The 11,729-nt window shown below is 47.5% G+C and overlaps 1 protein-coding gene across 6 annotated transcripts; it reads left to right on the top strand.

The window, feature by feature from the left end:
- Positions 1–41: 41 nt before the first annotated feature.
- Positions 42–7,592, top strand: LOC148216759 (zinc finger protein 449-like). Of its 6 annotated transcripts, XR_015795003.1 has the most exons (7): positions 42–320; positions 2,375–2,969; positions 3,282–3,396; positions 3,527–3,597; positions 5,142–5,177; positions 5,795–5,886; positions 7,055–7,271. XR_015795003.1 is itself a non-coding variant. In XM_088134466.1 (6 exons), the coding sequence occupies exons 2-6, from the start codon at positions 2,445–2,447 to the stop codon at positions 7,088–7,090; spliced, it is 783 nt and encodes a 260-aa protein (XP_087990592.1). In that variant the 5' UTR covers positions 42–320; positions 2,375–2,444; the 3' UTR covers positions 7,091–7,271. The 6 variants fall into 6 exon arrangements, 4 of the variants coding, with proteins under 4 accessions (XP_087990592.1, XP_087990591.1, XP_087990593.1 ...); XR_015795004.1 differs by lacking the exon at positions 5,142–5,177; XM_088134466.1 differs by lacking the exon at positions 5,795–5,886.
- Positions 7,593–11,729: the final 4,137 nt, after the last annotated feature.

The following is an 11,729-nucleotide window of genomic DNA, read 5'->3' as shown; positions in this document are numbered from 1 at the left end:
GGAGCCCCCTGGTGGACTCTGTGTGGATGTCAGGTGCTCATGCAAGGAGGGGAGAAAGGGTGCATTTTTCATGGGGGAGGGGGCAGTAGGAAGGAGGCTGTTGTTTCCCCCTGATGAAGAAGCTTTCTGAACTCAAGTGCTTTGGACAATGTTAGACCCATCTCCAACCTTCTATATGTAAGAAAGGTTCTGGAGAAAGTCGCGTCCCTGATCAGAGGGAGGAGATGGAGCCCAGGAACAGACAGGAAATGGAAGGCAGTTTTCTCCTTACTCAAGTGACTAAAGATAATCCTGCCTTGATTCTGCATCCTGTAAAAGAGGTCAGTGGGAAAGGCTGTCCAGCTTTCCAGATTCTGTTGTTATACCCCACAAAAATATTGTAGAGCTCCAGAAGGCTTTGTGGTGTCCAGTTCCTGACCTGGCTTGCCTGAAAGGACTGACATTCTGCCACTGCAGAGACCCTGAGAGGAAGCCGATTATTTGGCTCCTTGGCAATCTGTTCCCAACCAGGATACAGCATCGAAATTGTATTAGGTGCACTTATGGATGAGTTATGGAGAGAGAGGGTTTGGAGGAGTGCTACCCTCCCTGATGACTCAGTGGCTTTCAGTACCACCGACCGTGGCCTTCTTATGCACGATCACTGAGGAAGTGCACTGTTTAGTGGTAGTTCTCCTCCTTACTGAGGTAGTGATAGTGGAAGACAGACTAATGCAGAGACAGCTAATCTGTACATGCTCCAGCGCTCTCCCACTTACCACTCCTTTTGAAGATAGACATGGAACTCCTGGGGGAGGTCATCTTTTGGCCTAGAGTCTGGTATCCTCCGTATGCTGATGATATCCAGTTATTTTTCACATCCCCAGGCCAAACAAGTGATGTGCTGGAGGTGGTGACTTAGAGGCTGTCAGAGTCCGAATGGGAAGGAACAGACAGAGTGAATTTCTGCAAGATTGAATATGTTTGGATTTGTGGACCTTACAATTCAAGGGAAATTCCATCTCTGACTTTGAACAGAGATGCACCAATGAATGAGCCACAATTTGGGGATTCTCCTAGATTCACCGGGAGGCCCTGCTCTCGGTCACTCAGTACCTAATGACAGAAACCCACTTCTCAATATGACAGGTTGCAGGAAGAAACAGGAGGGATTTCTCCATCTGAAGTGACTCCTCTGCCTTTGGAACCGTAGGCTAAAGAATAGCAGGAAAGATATTAAATTACACCTCAGTTCAAAAAGCAATTTTGAAGGCAAGAAAAACTCAAAGCTGCACAAAATGTTGTTGTTTTAAAACTCAGTTGAAACAGGAGTAAGCTTCTCATCATAATTGCAATCTTCAACCTATTATCTTTAATTGGTTCTTGTTTAATTAAATTATCGCTCTTCCAAGGGCTGTCCTGTAATCTCCCTGATTCTCTCTAACCACTTTCTCTCTTCCTTCCCCTTCATTTCCATCCTTCATCCTTACCATCGACCATGACCTTCTTATGCACGGTCTCTGAGGAAGTGCACCGTTTAGTGGTAGTTCTCCTCCTTCTTGAGGTAGTCATGGTGGAAGAGAGACCTGTCCAGAGACATCTATTCTGTGCGTGATCCAGGGCTCTGCCCACTTACCAGTCCTTTTGAAGATATACATAGAACTCCTGCGGGAGGTCATCTTTTGGCCTAGAGTCTGGTATCCTCCTTATGCTGATGATATCCAGTTCTTTTTCCCATCCCCAGGCCAAACAAGTGATGTGCTGTAAGTGGAGGCATAGAGGCCATCAGAGTCCGGATGGGAAGGAGCAGACGGAGTGAATCTCTTCAAGATTGAATACGGTTCGGTTTGTAGACCATAGAGTTCCAGGGAAATTCCATCTCTGACTTTGAACAGAGATGCAGCAATGAATGAGCCACAATTTGGGGATTCTCCTAGACTCACCAGGAGGCCCTGCTCTCGGTCACCCATTACGTAATGACATGAACGCACTTCTCAATATGACAGGTTGCAGGGTAATTCCATTAGGATGTCGTTGTCTGTGAAGTGAACTTTCTTGGTTTGTTGGCCTGTTTGGGGTTTGGCATATTGTATGAACTCTACTTGTAGGTAAGTGTAGATCTAGGTTTTTAAAAAGCAAGGGCTTCCTTGTGAGAAAAAAGAAATAGAAAATGCTCCAAAATGCATTTATTCCATGTTCCCTGATGGAAGTCAGTCCCATATTTTGCAACACACACACAGACATACCCACACACAAAGGGAGGAATTATCTGCTCAATGCCACTGCAATCCTGTACCAGCTCAGAAAAATACCTCCTTCCATGGGGAGGAGTGTTGTTGAATGGTTAAATCCACCACCTTCTGATTCTGGGAATTTATTTTCTTTTCCATCTCAGATACACAAACCGAAAACAATCTGTACATCCTCGCATCAGACTAATTTATCTCTTGGGCAAAGAGGGCTGAATGGCCTCCTGTGGTCATTCCTGCAGCTACAGTAATGTTCCTATCAGTGACAAGGCTTTTGGAGATCCACAAGATTCCTTGGAGCCATTTGGAGTTGTGTTACAGGACAGAGAAAGAATGGAGACACAACCTTTAGCAAGTGAGCGAACTGGAAAAGGCCCTTCTGGGAGCTGCAGGGAGATCCGAGGAGGAATTGGGCAGGAGATCCTCGTAGCTGAGGAATCCATCCATTCAGAAGTTCAGCCCTGGAACTTCAGGAGCACCCAATATCAGGAGGCTGAGGGTCCCCAAGGACTTTGCAGCCGACTCCACTATTTTTGTAGTCGATGGTTGAGACCAGAAAAGTACAGAAAAGCCCAGATGCTAGACCTGGTTGTTCTGGAGCAGTTCCTGGCCCTTCTGCCCCTGCAGATGGAGAGCTGGGTGCGAGAGTGTGGAGCAGAGACGAGTTCCCAGGCAGTGGCCATGGTGGAAGGCTTCCTCCTGAGCCAGCTGGAAGAGCAGAAGGAGCAGGTCGAGTTGCAGGTGAGAGACTTTCGTCTTGGGAGCCCAGAAGGGGTCTGAATGTGATAAATTCAAATGTGTTTGAATTCTTAACCCCTCCCTACCAGAGTTCCCTGGCATTCATAATAGGTGGAGATGTTTCACTCATTCTTGTAGCCCATTGTTCCATTATCCATTCTAGAAGATACATTTCGGACAGGCGTTCCTTTCTTACTTTCCAGCCACACTGATGGACACTGGGGGCTTTGAAGTTGTGTTCAGAGAACAAGAATCCACTTCATCTTGTGTGATGTCCGTTATCTCTTCTTCTTTTCTCCTGCCTACCATTTCAAGTCCTTCGCTGTGGAGATCCGAGATCCTGCCGGAAGGAGGAATCCATCAATTCCCTCTCAGGAGCTGTTTTTCAGGAGGATCTCCTTGGAAGATCCAAATCAGGACATCTCAGGAGGTAATACAAGGTCCTCCCATTCCCCAGAGGGATAATCCCAGCTGTCTCATCTTCTCAGCGTCTTCTGTTCTGTAGAATTCCTCCTCCTATTTTATTAATTGTGCATTTTGAAATTCTGTCTCCCTCACAGGGAAGCATGGAAGAAAGTTGACTCCTCCTTATGGTGGAGCTGAAACTGTGGTTGAACCTCCAACTCAACAAGTAAGAGGAGGAAATTTATGTATTGGATTTGTATTCTCCCTTTCCTTCAGGAAGTCAAGCGGGTGTACTCAGCACCCTCTCCTTCCATTTTTCCCTCTTGTTTGGGCTCGGATATTTTCGTGTTCCTGAGCAATATGGCAGATCCAAGTGAGAGTCTTATTGGGAAATCTCTTCTATTAAGACCAGTACCTAACTCTCCTTGTGCTAGTTACTTTCCCTAGTTTTCAATAACTAATGTTTTACAAAATCCTTGAAGGCACTCATTCTTTTTATCATTCTTTGACTTGGAATTGTGCAAAGCGGCTCAGAAATAACTAAATACTCACTCTGGCAAATTACCATTTTTTAAAAGCCTTATTTACAACCAGTGAAAAGAAAAATACGGAGATCAGATTAAAAGATAACGGAGACTATTAAGATCGAATGAATGTATGTGGATAGAAGTCTCTGAGTACAAATTATTCTGAAAGAGCACATAATCAAGGCACTTTTTGTTGCAAAATAATTTCTAATCCTCTTATTTGTGCCTGGACCTGGAAGCCAAAAAATCCAGCTTTGCAAAGGCTGAGAAATCTCCTTCTCAGGAAATTTCCTCTGTTTTCTTTTTTCCTGTTCAGCCAATGGTTCAGATTACTAGCAGCTTCCTTGAAATCTGAGGAGGAGCAGAAACTGGGTTGCCTGTCTCTAGATATTGAAGGCAGCCCACACACATCCCTGGCTGTGCTCTCCCAGCACTTTCATGAAGGTGCCCAGGATTGCTCCCTCTGGGGACACCATAAACCATTTTCAGAAATGCCAAAAAGAATCCCCCCTCTCCCTACCATTTCCTTCTACGAACAAAGGAAGAATTGGAGTCCCTGATAGCTGGGGTGTCTTAGGCCCACCTGCCAGTTGATTCTCTCCAGACGCTGAGAGTCTTTTCATGTTGCATGGATGGATCGATGCAGAAGGAAAGTGGGGTTGCTTTCACTGAATGGCACTGAAATCTCTCAAGTTGATAAAACCTGCCTGAAATATTTTTTCAGTCAGAAGCTTTTGGCTCTGTCCATTTTCATATCCCAAACCTTGGAATCCTACCAGGCATAGCCATTTTACTTGGTATATATCTTTGCTCTGGGAATTGGTGAACAATAGTACAGATCTTGCAAATCCTCCTGGGCCTGTTCCCTTCTTTTTTTCCTTGTTCAGGAGGGTCTTGTGTTCTTCAAGGACGTGACCGTATGTTTCTCCAGGGAGGAGTGGTCTCAGCTAGATCCTCACCAAAAAGCGCTGTATTGCGAAGTCATGCTGGAAAACTATAGGAGCGTGGCCTCTCTGGGTAAGGGTTTCCTACCCTCCAATCAGAGAGTTCAGCAAGACATTTTGTGCTTAGATACCATCAGCTATTGCTTATTAAAAAGAACTTGATGTCAATTCTTCGGAGGGAGATGAAAAGCATATGGTGTTCTTCTGCTCCAGGGAAGGAAATAGGTCAATGGCCCTCTGCTTAGATGCATCCTGTGCCATTTCCCAGCTGGTGAATTTTTCCATTTCTTTTTGAACAGACCAGTGAGAATGTAGCTCCTTGGCTTGAGGAGGAGGTAAGCTCCATCACACTGATTTCAGCTTTTTGGACTGACATGCTTCCCTGTCTGTCCTCGGAAGGACTGTCATTTATTCAGGCTCTCGGTTTAGTGACTTTTCTTACTTTCCATTTCTATCCTGAGCCTTGAGATGGAGGGGGAAATGTTGCTGTGTTTCCATTGCAAAGATGTTCTTTAGGGTTAATGGAAGAACTCTAGGATGTTTTTTTTGCAAGCAGGAGATTTGGGCAAGAAAGAAATGAATAGGAATTGGGAGGTAGTTTGGGTAAGATGAAAAGGATGAGTTTCAAAATCAATTTAGTTCTCCCATATCCCTGCCGTAATTCATCCCCCTCCAATAAATATTAGGTTTTCCCCTAATACTTTCTTTGATGTTTCCCCTGATTCTTAGATAACTCAAAGCTGACTCTCTGTGAGATTTGAAAATATAAGGATAATTATAGACAAAAAGGGGCTTTGTAGACCATAGAGTTCCAGGGAAATTCCATCTCTGACTTTGAACAGAGATGCAGCAATGAATGAGCCACAATTGGGGATTCTCCTAGACTCACCAGGAGGCCCTGCTCTCGGTCACCCATTACGTAATGACATGAACGCACTTCTCAATATGACAGGTTGCAGGAAGAAGCAGGAGGAAATTCTCCATCTGAAGTGACTCCTCTGCCTTTGGAGATGTAGGCTAAAGAATAACGGGAGAAATATTAAAGTAAGCTTTAGGAGTTTATTATTAAATATTAAAGTAAGCTTTAGGAGGAGTAAGCTTGTCATCATAATTGCAATCTTCAACCTATTACATTTATTTGGTTCTTGTTTAATTAAATTATAGCGCTTCCAAGGGCTGTCCTGTAATCTCGATTCTCTCCATCCACTTTCTCTCTTCCTTCCCCTTCATTTCCATCCTTCATCCATGCTAGACATAACCTTTTTTCCTGGTTGATCATTTCTTCCCCTCACTTTCTGTGGACTGACCATCACTTGAGAAGTGAAGACACTTTTGGGTGTTCTAGGTTTCAGACAATTTAGGATCTTGGTCCCCTGTGGGCAGAACCATCACGGAAGGCAAGCACAGAATGCATTTCAGCAACAATTGGATCGGTTGATTGAGTCCACGTTCCAGGAGAAGGGCCCCTTTAGTGTATGTCCCAGTTCCAGCACAAGCTACCTTGTTTTCTACTCTGGCTACCTTCTTGGCCCTTAAGGATATTAATAATTATTATTGGCTTATTATTTATAATGAGCCTCTGCATCTTTTACTGAGCTCGCTGAGTCTGTGTGTGCCCCCCTCAACTTTCTGAATCAAACCGTGAGGATCTGTGTCCTGATGGGGCTACTACAAGTGTCTTGTTGCCCTCCTATTTTCTGGAGGGTGTTTGTTTTCTGCCATCTCCTTTTCATGGTTTGAAATGTGTGTTGTTTTCATGCCATATTGAACAACCTCTCTCTCTGCCATGCTAAAAAAGCTGTGTGTGTATATGTGAGAAGCTGTCACCTCTGCTGGTCAGGGTGATTTGAACAATTTCTCAGCTGCCTGGGAAGACTTGGAGACTGTACATGCCCCAGTGGGCTATACTTGTTGGGACTTGGGAGAAAAGGTCTGTGTTCCCATTAACCTAGGATTCTTTCTTCTCCTTCTCCTCCTGCTCCTCCTTCCCTTTGTAATTGAATACATGAGGAAAACAAGGGTTATAGCATCTTGTTTTTAAATAAATGACTGAATGTCATGGAAAACATTTGGGTGGTACTTAGGAGAGTGTATTTGGGAAAGTGTGTGAACTCATTGGTTGCACGTTCGAAAAATGTGGGAAGTCCTGTGCCCTGTTAAGAGGTGTGGCTTGTGAGTAAATAGCTAGCTGTCTGCTTTCTCTCCTGAACAGCTTCAGCCCTCAGAAGGAGAAGAGATTTGTTGGTGACATCTGGCCTCTTGCCCCTGTTTTCTTACCCTAACTCCAGGCTGGAGCTCCTTGCCCCATCCAATGTCCCCACTTCAGCCTTTTCCTGGCGTTTCTCCCATTTGCCTCAGCTTCTGCAGGACGTGCTCTCCCCAAGCCTGTTAGTTACACGGTTGGAGGATGGGACCAATGGGGACGAAGATGAAGGACAGAGGGAGAGTTCAAGGCCTCCTCATGCAGCCAATGTGAGCTAAGCCCCGTCCCCCTTTCTGGACATTTGCACAACTTCTACAAACTCTACTTTATGACTTCCTGGGATGGGCTCCTGGCTTTGCAAGCCTCATACTCCCCGGAATCCACTCTTGTGACTTTGCACCAAGATTTCAGTGAGTGTCTCTGCCTGTGCAGAGGGCAAACCTTGTGAGATGGAGAGTCACTGATGCCAGGGCTGCTGCTGCTACTTCTTCACTGGCTGTGCCCCCAGAGGAGACTGATTTGAAATTGCAAGGATTGAGAAGGATGATTGGGGTGGGGGTGGGGGAGAGGACTGGATGTTGGGGAAACCTGTACATGAAAAAGGACTGATCCATTGTCTTTAAAGCAAGCCTTTCTTTTTCCTCACGACATTGTAAAAGGACAGCCACCACTGCAAGGAAATAAAGAAGATATTCCAACCAGAGTGGAAGGAAAGGGCCCCTCTAACTTACTGGCTGCCTAAGAAAGGTGGTGGCATCTGCAGCATGTTGCGGTCTCTAGATCTTCCTCATATTAATGTGGAGGAACAATCTGTGATCTTGTGAACATTGAGAAGATCTCTCTACAGGATCAAGACTCGCTTTCCTCAAGAACAGCAGCTCCAAAGGATCATTAGAGATTCGAGGAGGCCACAAAAATGAGGAAAATCCTGTCAGAAATGGCAGGTCGGTCAAAAAACAAGAACAAGGAGGCAAACTTTGAAGTACAGCCTGTGTCTTGTGGTTGTTACCAAACTCAGGCCTTAAGCGATGGAAGATGGGGGCTAGTAGGGATACAGGGAGGGAAGTGATGATGGGTTAGGAAAATTAAGATCTCTGTTGATCTTTATTTAGTTAGTTCAATTGATACAGCTGCCCTTCTCACATTCATGACTCCAGGCGGCTAATAATGGTTTGAAAGTCCAGGTAGCAGCCTGTTACAATGAGAATAATCCTGAAGAAAAAGAAAGATCAAAAGAAAAAAAGTTTCCAATAAAGAACTCAATCTCATGGACATTGTAGAAATTTTACCTGAAAACAAGGCACCATGGGGGAGAGATTAAGAGTGGGACAATGGCGTCTCCTATGACTGGAGAAAAGGTGGAATCGTAAAATGAGGGAAGGCAATAGTGAAAAGTGAATATAAAGCTCAAATACCATGAGACCCACTCCCCAAAAATTTTCATTTTATACTTCTGAGTCAAGTAGGGAATATGCCTCTTTAGATGATGAATAAAGACAGGAAAAGAAAGTATAAATGTTGTTCTAGCCACAAGAGCTGAAGTCTCCACTGGTTTGAAGAGATTCCTCTGCATTTACAGGTCACTATTAATTAATTAATTAATTAATTAAATTTGTCCCCCGCCCATCTCCCCCCAATGGGGGACTCTGGGCGGCTCACAACACGTTAAAAGCAATAAATACTGTAAATATGCAATTAAAAACCTATAATAATTCACATTTACAAAAATAAAAGGAAAAAATCCAGGAGGCCGATGGTTCAAGGCAGCAACGCCAGGCCTCTAAGGGACCAGCCAAACCCTCACTTGATGGTGCCCCTCCTCGCCCCAGGCCAGATGGCGGAGCCAGGTCTTCAGATCCCTCCAAAAGGCCGGGAGTGAGGGGGCCAATCTCACCTCCGGGGGCAGGATATTCCCAAGGGCGGGGGCTGCAACAGAGAAGGCCCGCCTTCTGGACCCCACCAGTCGGACCTCTTTTGCCAAGGGGGTCCGGAGCATATTCTCTCTGTGTGATCGGGTGGGACGGGATGAAGACGTGGGGGAGAGAAGGTCTCTCAGGTAACCCGGTCCCATGCCATGTAGGGCTTTAAAGATGATAGCCGACACCTTGAATTGGACCCGGAAGCAAACCAGTACCCAATGCAGCTCCCGAAGCAATGGTGTTACGTGGGTCCTTCTTCAGGCCCCAAAAGTAGCTCGCGCACTGCGTTCTGGACCAGCTGAAGCTTCCGGATACTCTTCAAGGGTAGCCCCATATAGAGCGTATTGCAGGAGTCTATCTGGGAGATAAGAAAGGCATGAGTGACCGAAGGGCATCCCGATCCAGGAAAGGGTGTAACTGGTGCACAACCTGAAGTTGTGCAAAAGCCCTGCTGGCCATGGCTGCCACCTGCTCTCCGCGCACGAATTGTGAGTCCAGGAGGACCCCCAGATTACGCACTGGGTCTGTCTGGGACAGTGCTACCCCATCCAGCACCAACGATGACAAAGTCTCAGATACAGAGGAGTCATTAACCCACAGCCACTCCATCTTATCAGGGTTCAGCTGACGCCTGTTGTTCCCCATTCAGACCCTCACAGCCTCCAGGCACCGCGAAAGGGCGGTCACAGCATCGCTTACTTCACCTGGGATGGAGATGTATAATTGAGTATCATCAGCATACTGATGATACCTCATCCCATGATGACGTATGATCTCACCCAGCGGTTTCATGTAGATGTTGAAAAGGAGCGGAGAGAGAACCGAAACCTGCGTCACCTCATAAAGGAGGGGCCGAGGATGGGACCTCTCGCTCCCTATCACCACCTATTAGGATTGGCCCTGAAGAAAGGAGGTGAACCAGCACAAGACTGTGCCGCTCACCCCCAATTCCCCGAGTCGTCCCAATGGGATACCGTGGTTGACAGTATCGAAAGCCGCTGAGAGATCAAGGAGAGCATGGATGATTGCACTTCCACCATCCAGCTCCCGCCAGAGATCATCCATAACTGTGTGACCAATGCTGTTTCTGTTCCATCACCGGGCCTGAAACCTGACTGGAAGGGGTCCAGATAATTTGTTTCCTCCAGAACCCTTTGGAGCTGTGACTTTCTCAACCGTCTTCCCCCAAAAGGAGAGGTGGGAGACTGGATGGAAATTGTCCAGTCCGGTAGCATCCAGGGAAGGTTTCTTGAGGAGGGGGTGCACCAACGCCTCTTTAAAGGCAGCTGGAAACACTCCTTCCCGCAAGGATGTATTAACTCTCGCCTGGATCCAACTGCATGTCACCTCCTGAGCTGCTTTCACCAGCCAGGAGGGGCATGGGTCCAGATGACAAGTGGTAGCCTCCACAGTCCGGAGGATCCTGTCCACTTCCTCAGGAACAACAGGATCAAACCGTTCCCAGATAACTGGGCAAGAACGATCCTTTGGTATCTCCCCAGACCCTGCGCCATGCTCGGAGTCTAACTTGGAACGAATCCGAGCGATTTTATCCTGCAGATGCTCTGAAAATTCCTCCGTGCGGCCCTGCAAATGAATCCCCAGATCCCCCTGGAGGGATGTAGTGATCAGAAACAGGGCCGCCAGGCGGCACTCTGAGGATGCCATAAGGGTGGAGAACTATTGGCGCTTCACCGCTCTTATCGCCACAGTGTAGGCCTTGATAGCGGTTCTAACCTGTTTGGTCGGATTCGGTCTTTGTCTTCCTCCAGCGGAGCTCTAGTCATCTGTTGACCCTCTTCAGCACCCTCAACTCCGATGTGGCAAGAGAGGTTGCATAGGCACAATCCTATCCAAGGCCCCGGCTGCCTCCCTCTTCCAAGCAGTTGCCAAGCCCTCCACTGGACCGTGCAGCAGATCCACGGGAATACCCCCCAGCTCCCTCTGAAACCCTGACGGGTCCATCAGGCGCTGGGGCTGGACCAAGCGCATGGGTCCTGCCTCCTGGCGGAGGCGGTTGGTATAGGAGAAACTCAGGGTCACCAGGACTTGATCTGACCATGACAATGGGGACAGCTGTAAATCTCCCCTCAGATCACTTTGCCATTGCTCCAACAAGAAAACGAAATCCACCATGTGGCCACTGTCTAGGGTTGGCTCCCGCACAATTTGTGACAGGCCCATGGCTGCCATGGTAGCCGTGAACTCCCGAGCCGCCTCCGAGGTCCGTCCCGGGGACGGCAAGTTGAAGTCCCCCAGAACCATAAGCCTGGGGAACTCCACCACCAGCCCCGAGACGGCCTCCAGCAGCTCAGGCAGGGAGGTTGCCATGCAGCAGGGAGGCTGGTACAGTAGCAGCACTCCGAACTGCTCCTGGGAGCCCAACATAAGAAACAGTGTCTCACAGCCAGAGACTTGTGCAGCAATGCCCCTGAAGGCCACCAAGGACTCTCGGATGACGACAGCCGCCCCTCCTGCATTTCCCTGGCATCTTGGCTGGTGCCACACCATGAACACAGCGGTGCACATTTCCGAGAGGGGCACTCCCCCGTACCTCAACAGGTCTCGGTAATACATGCCAGGTCCACCCCTCCTCGGTGATCAAGTCACATATGAGGGGGCCTTGGTTTTAACCGACCTGGCATTAAGCAGCAACAGCCGGAGGCCAGGGCTCCTATGAACCTGCTGACCAAGGCCTGGGAGCAAGCATGCCAGCCACTGACCTCAAAAGCCAGCCGCAAAATGGCAGCTCCCGTGGTCTACTC

Source organism: Python bivittatus, unplaced genomic scaffold (assembly GCF_059951505.1).
Source record: "Python bivittatus isolate LINGU-HERP-01145 unplaced genomic scaffold, Pbiv_v1 ctg000080_np1212, whole genome shotgun sequence".
NCBI lineage: Eukaryota > Metazoa > Chordata > Lepidosauria > Squamata > Pythonidae > Python > Python bivittatus.
This window is presented reverse-complemented; position numbering and strand designations above follow the sequence as displayed.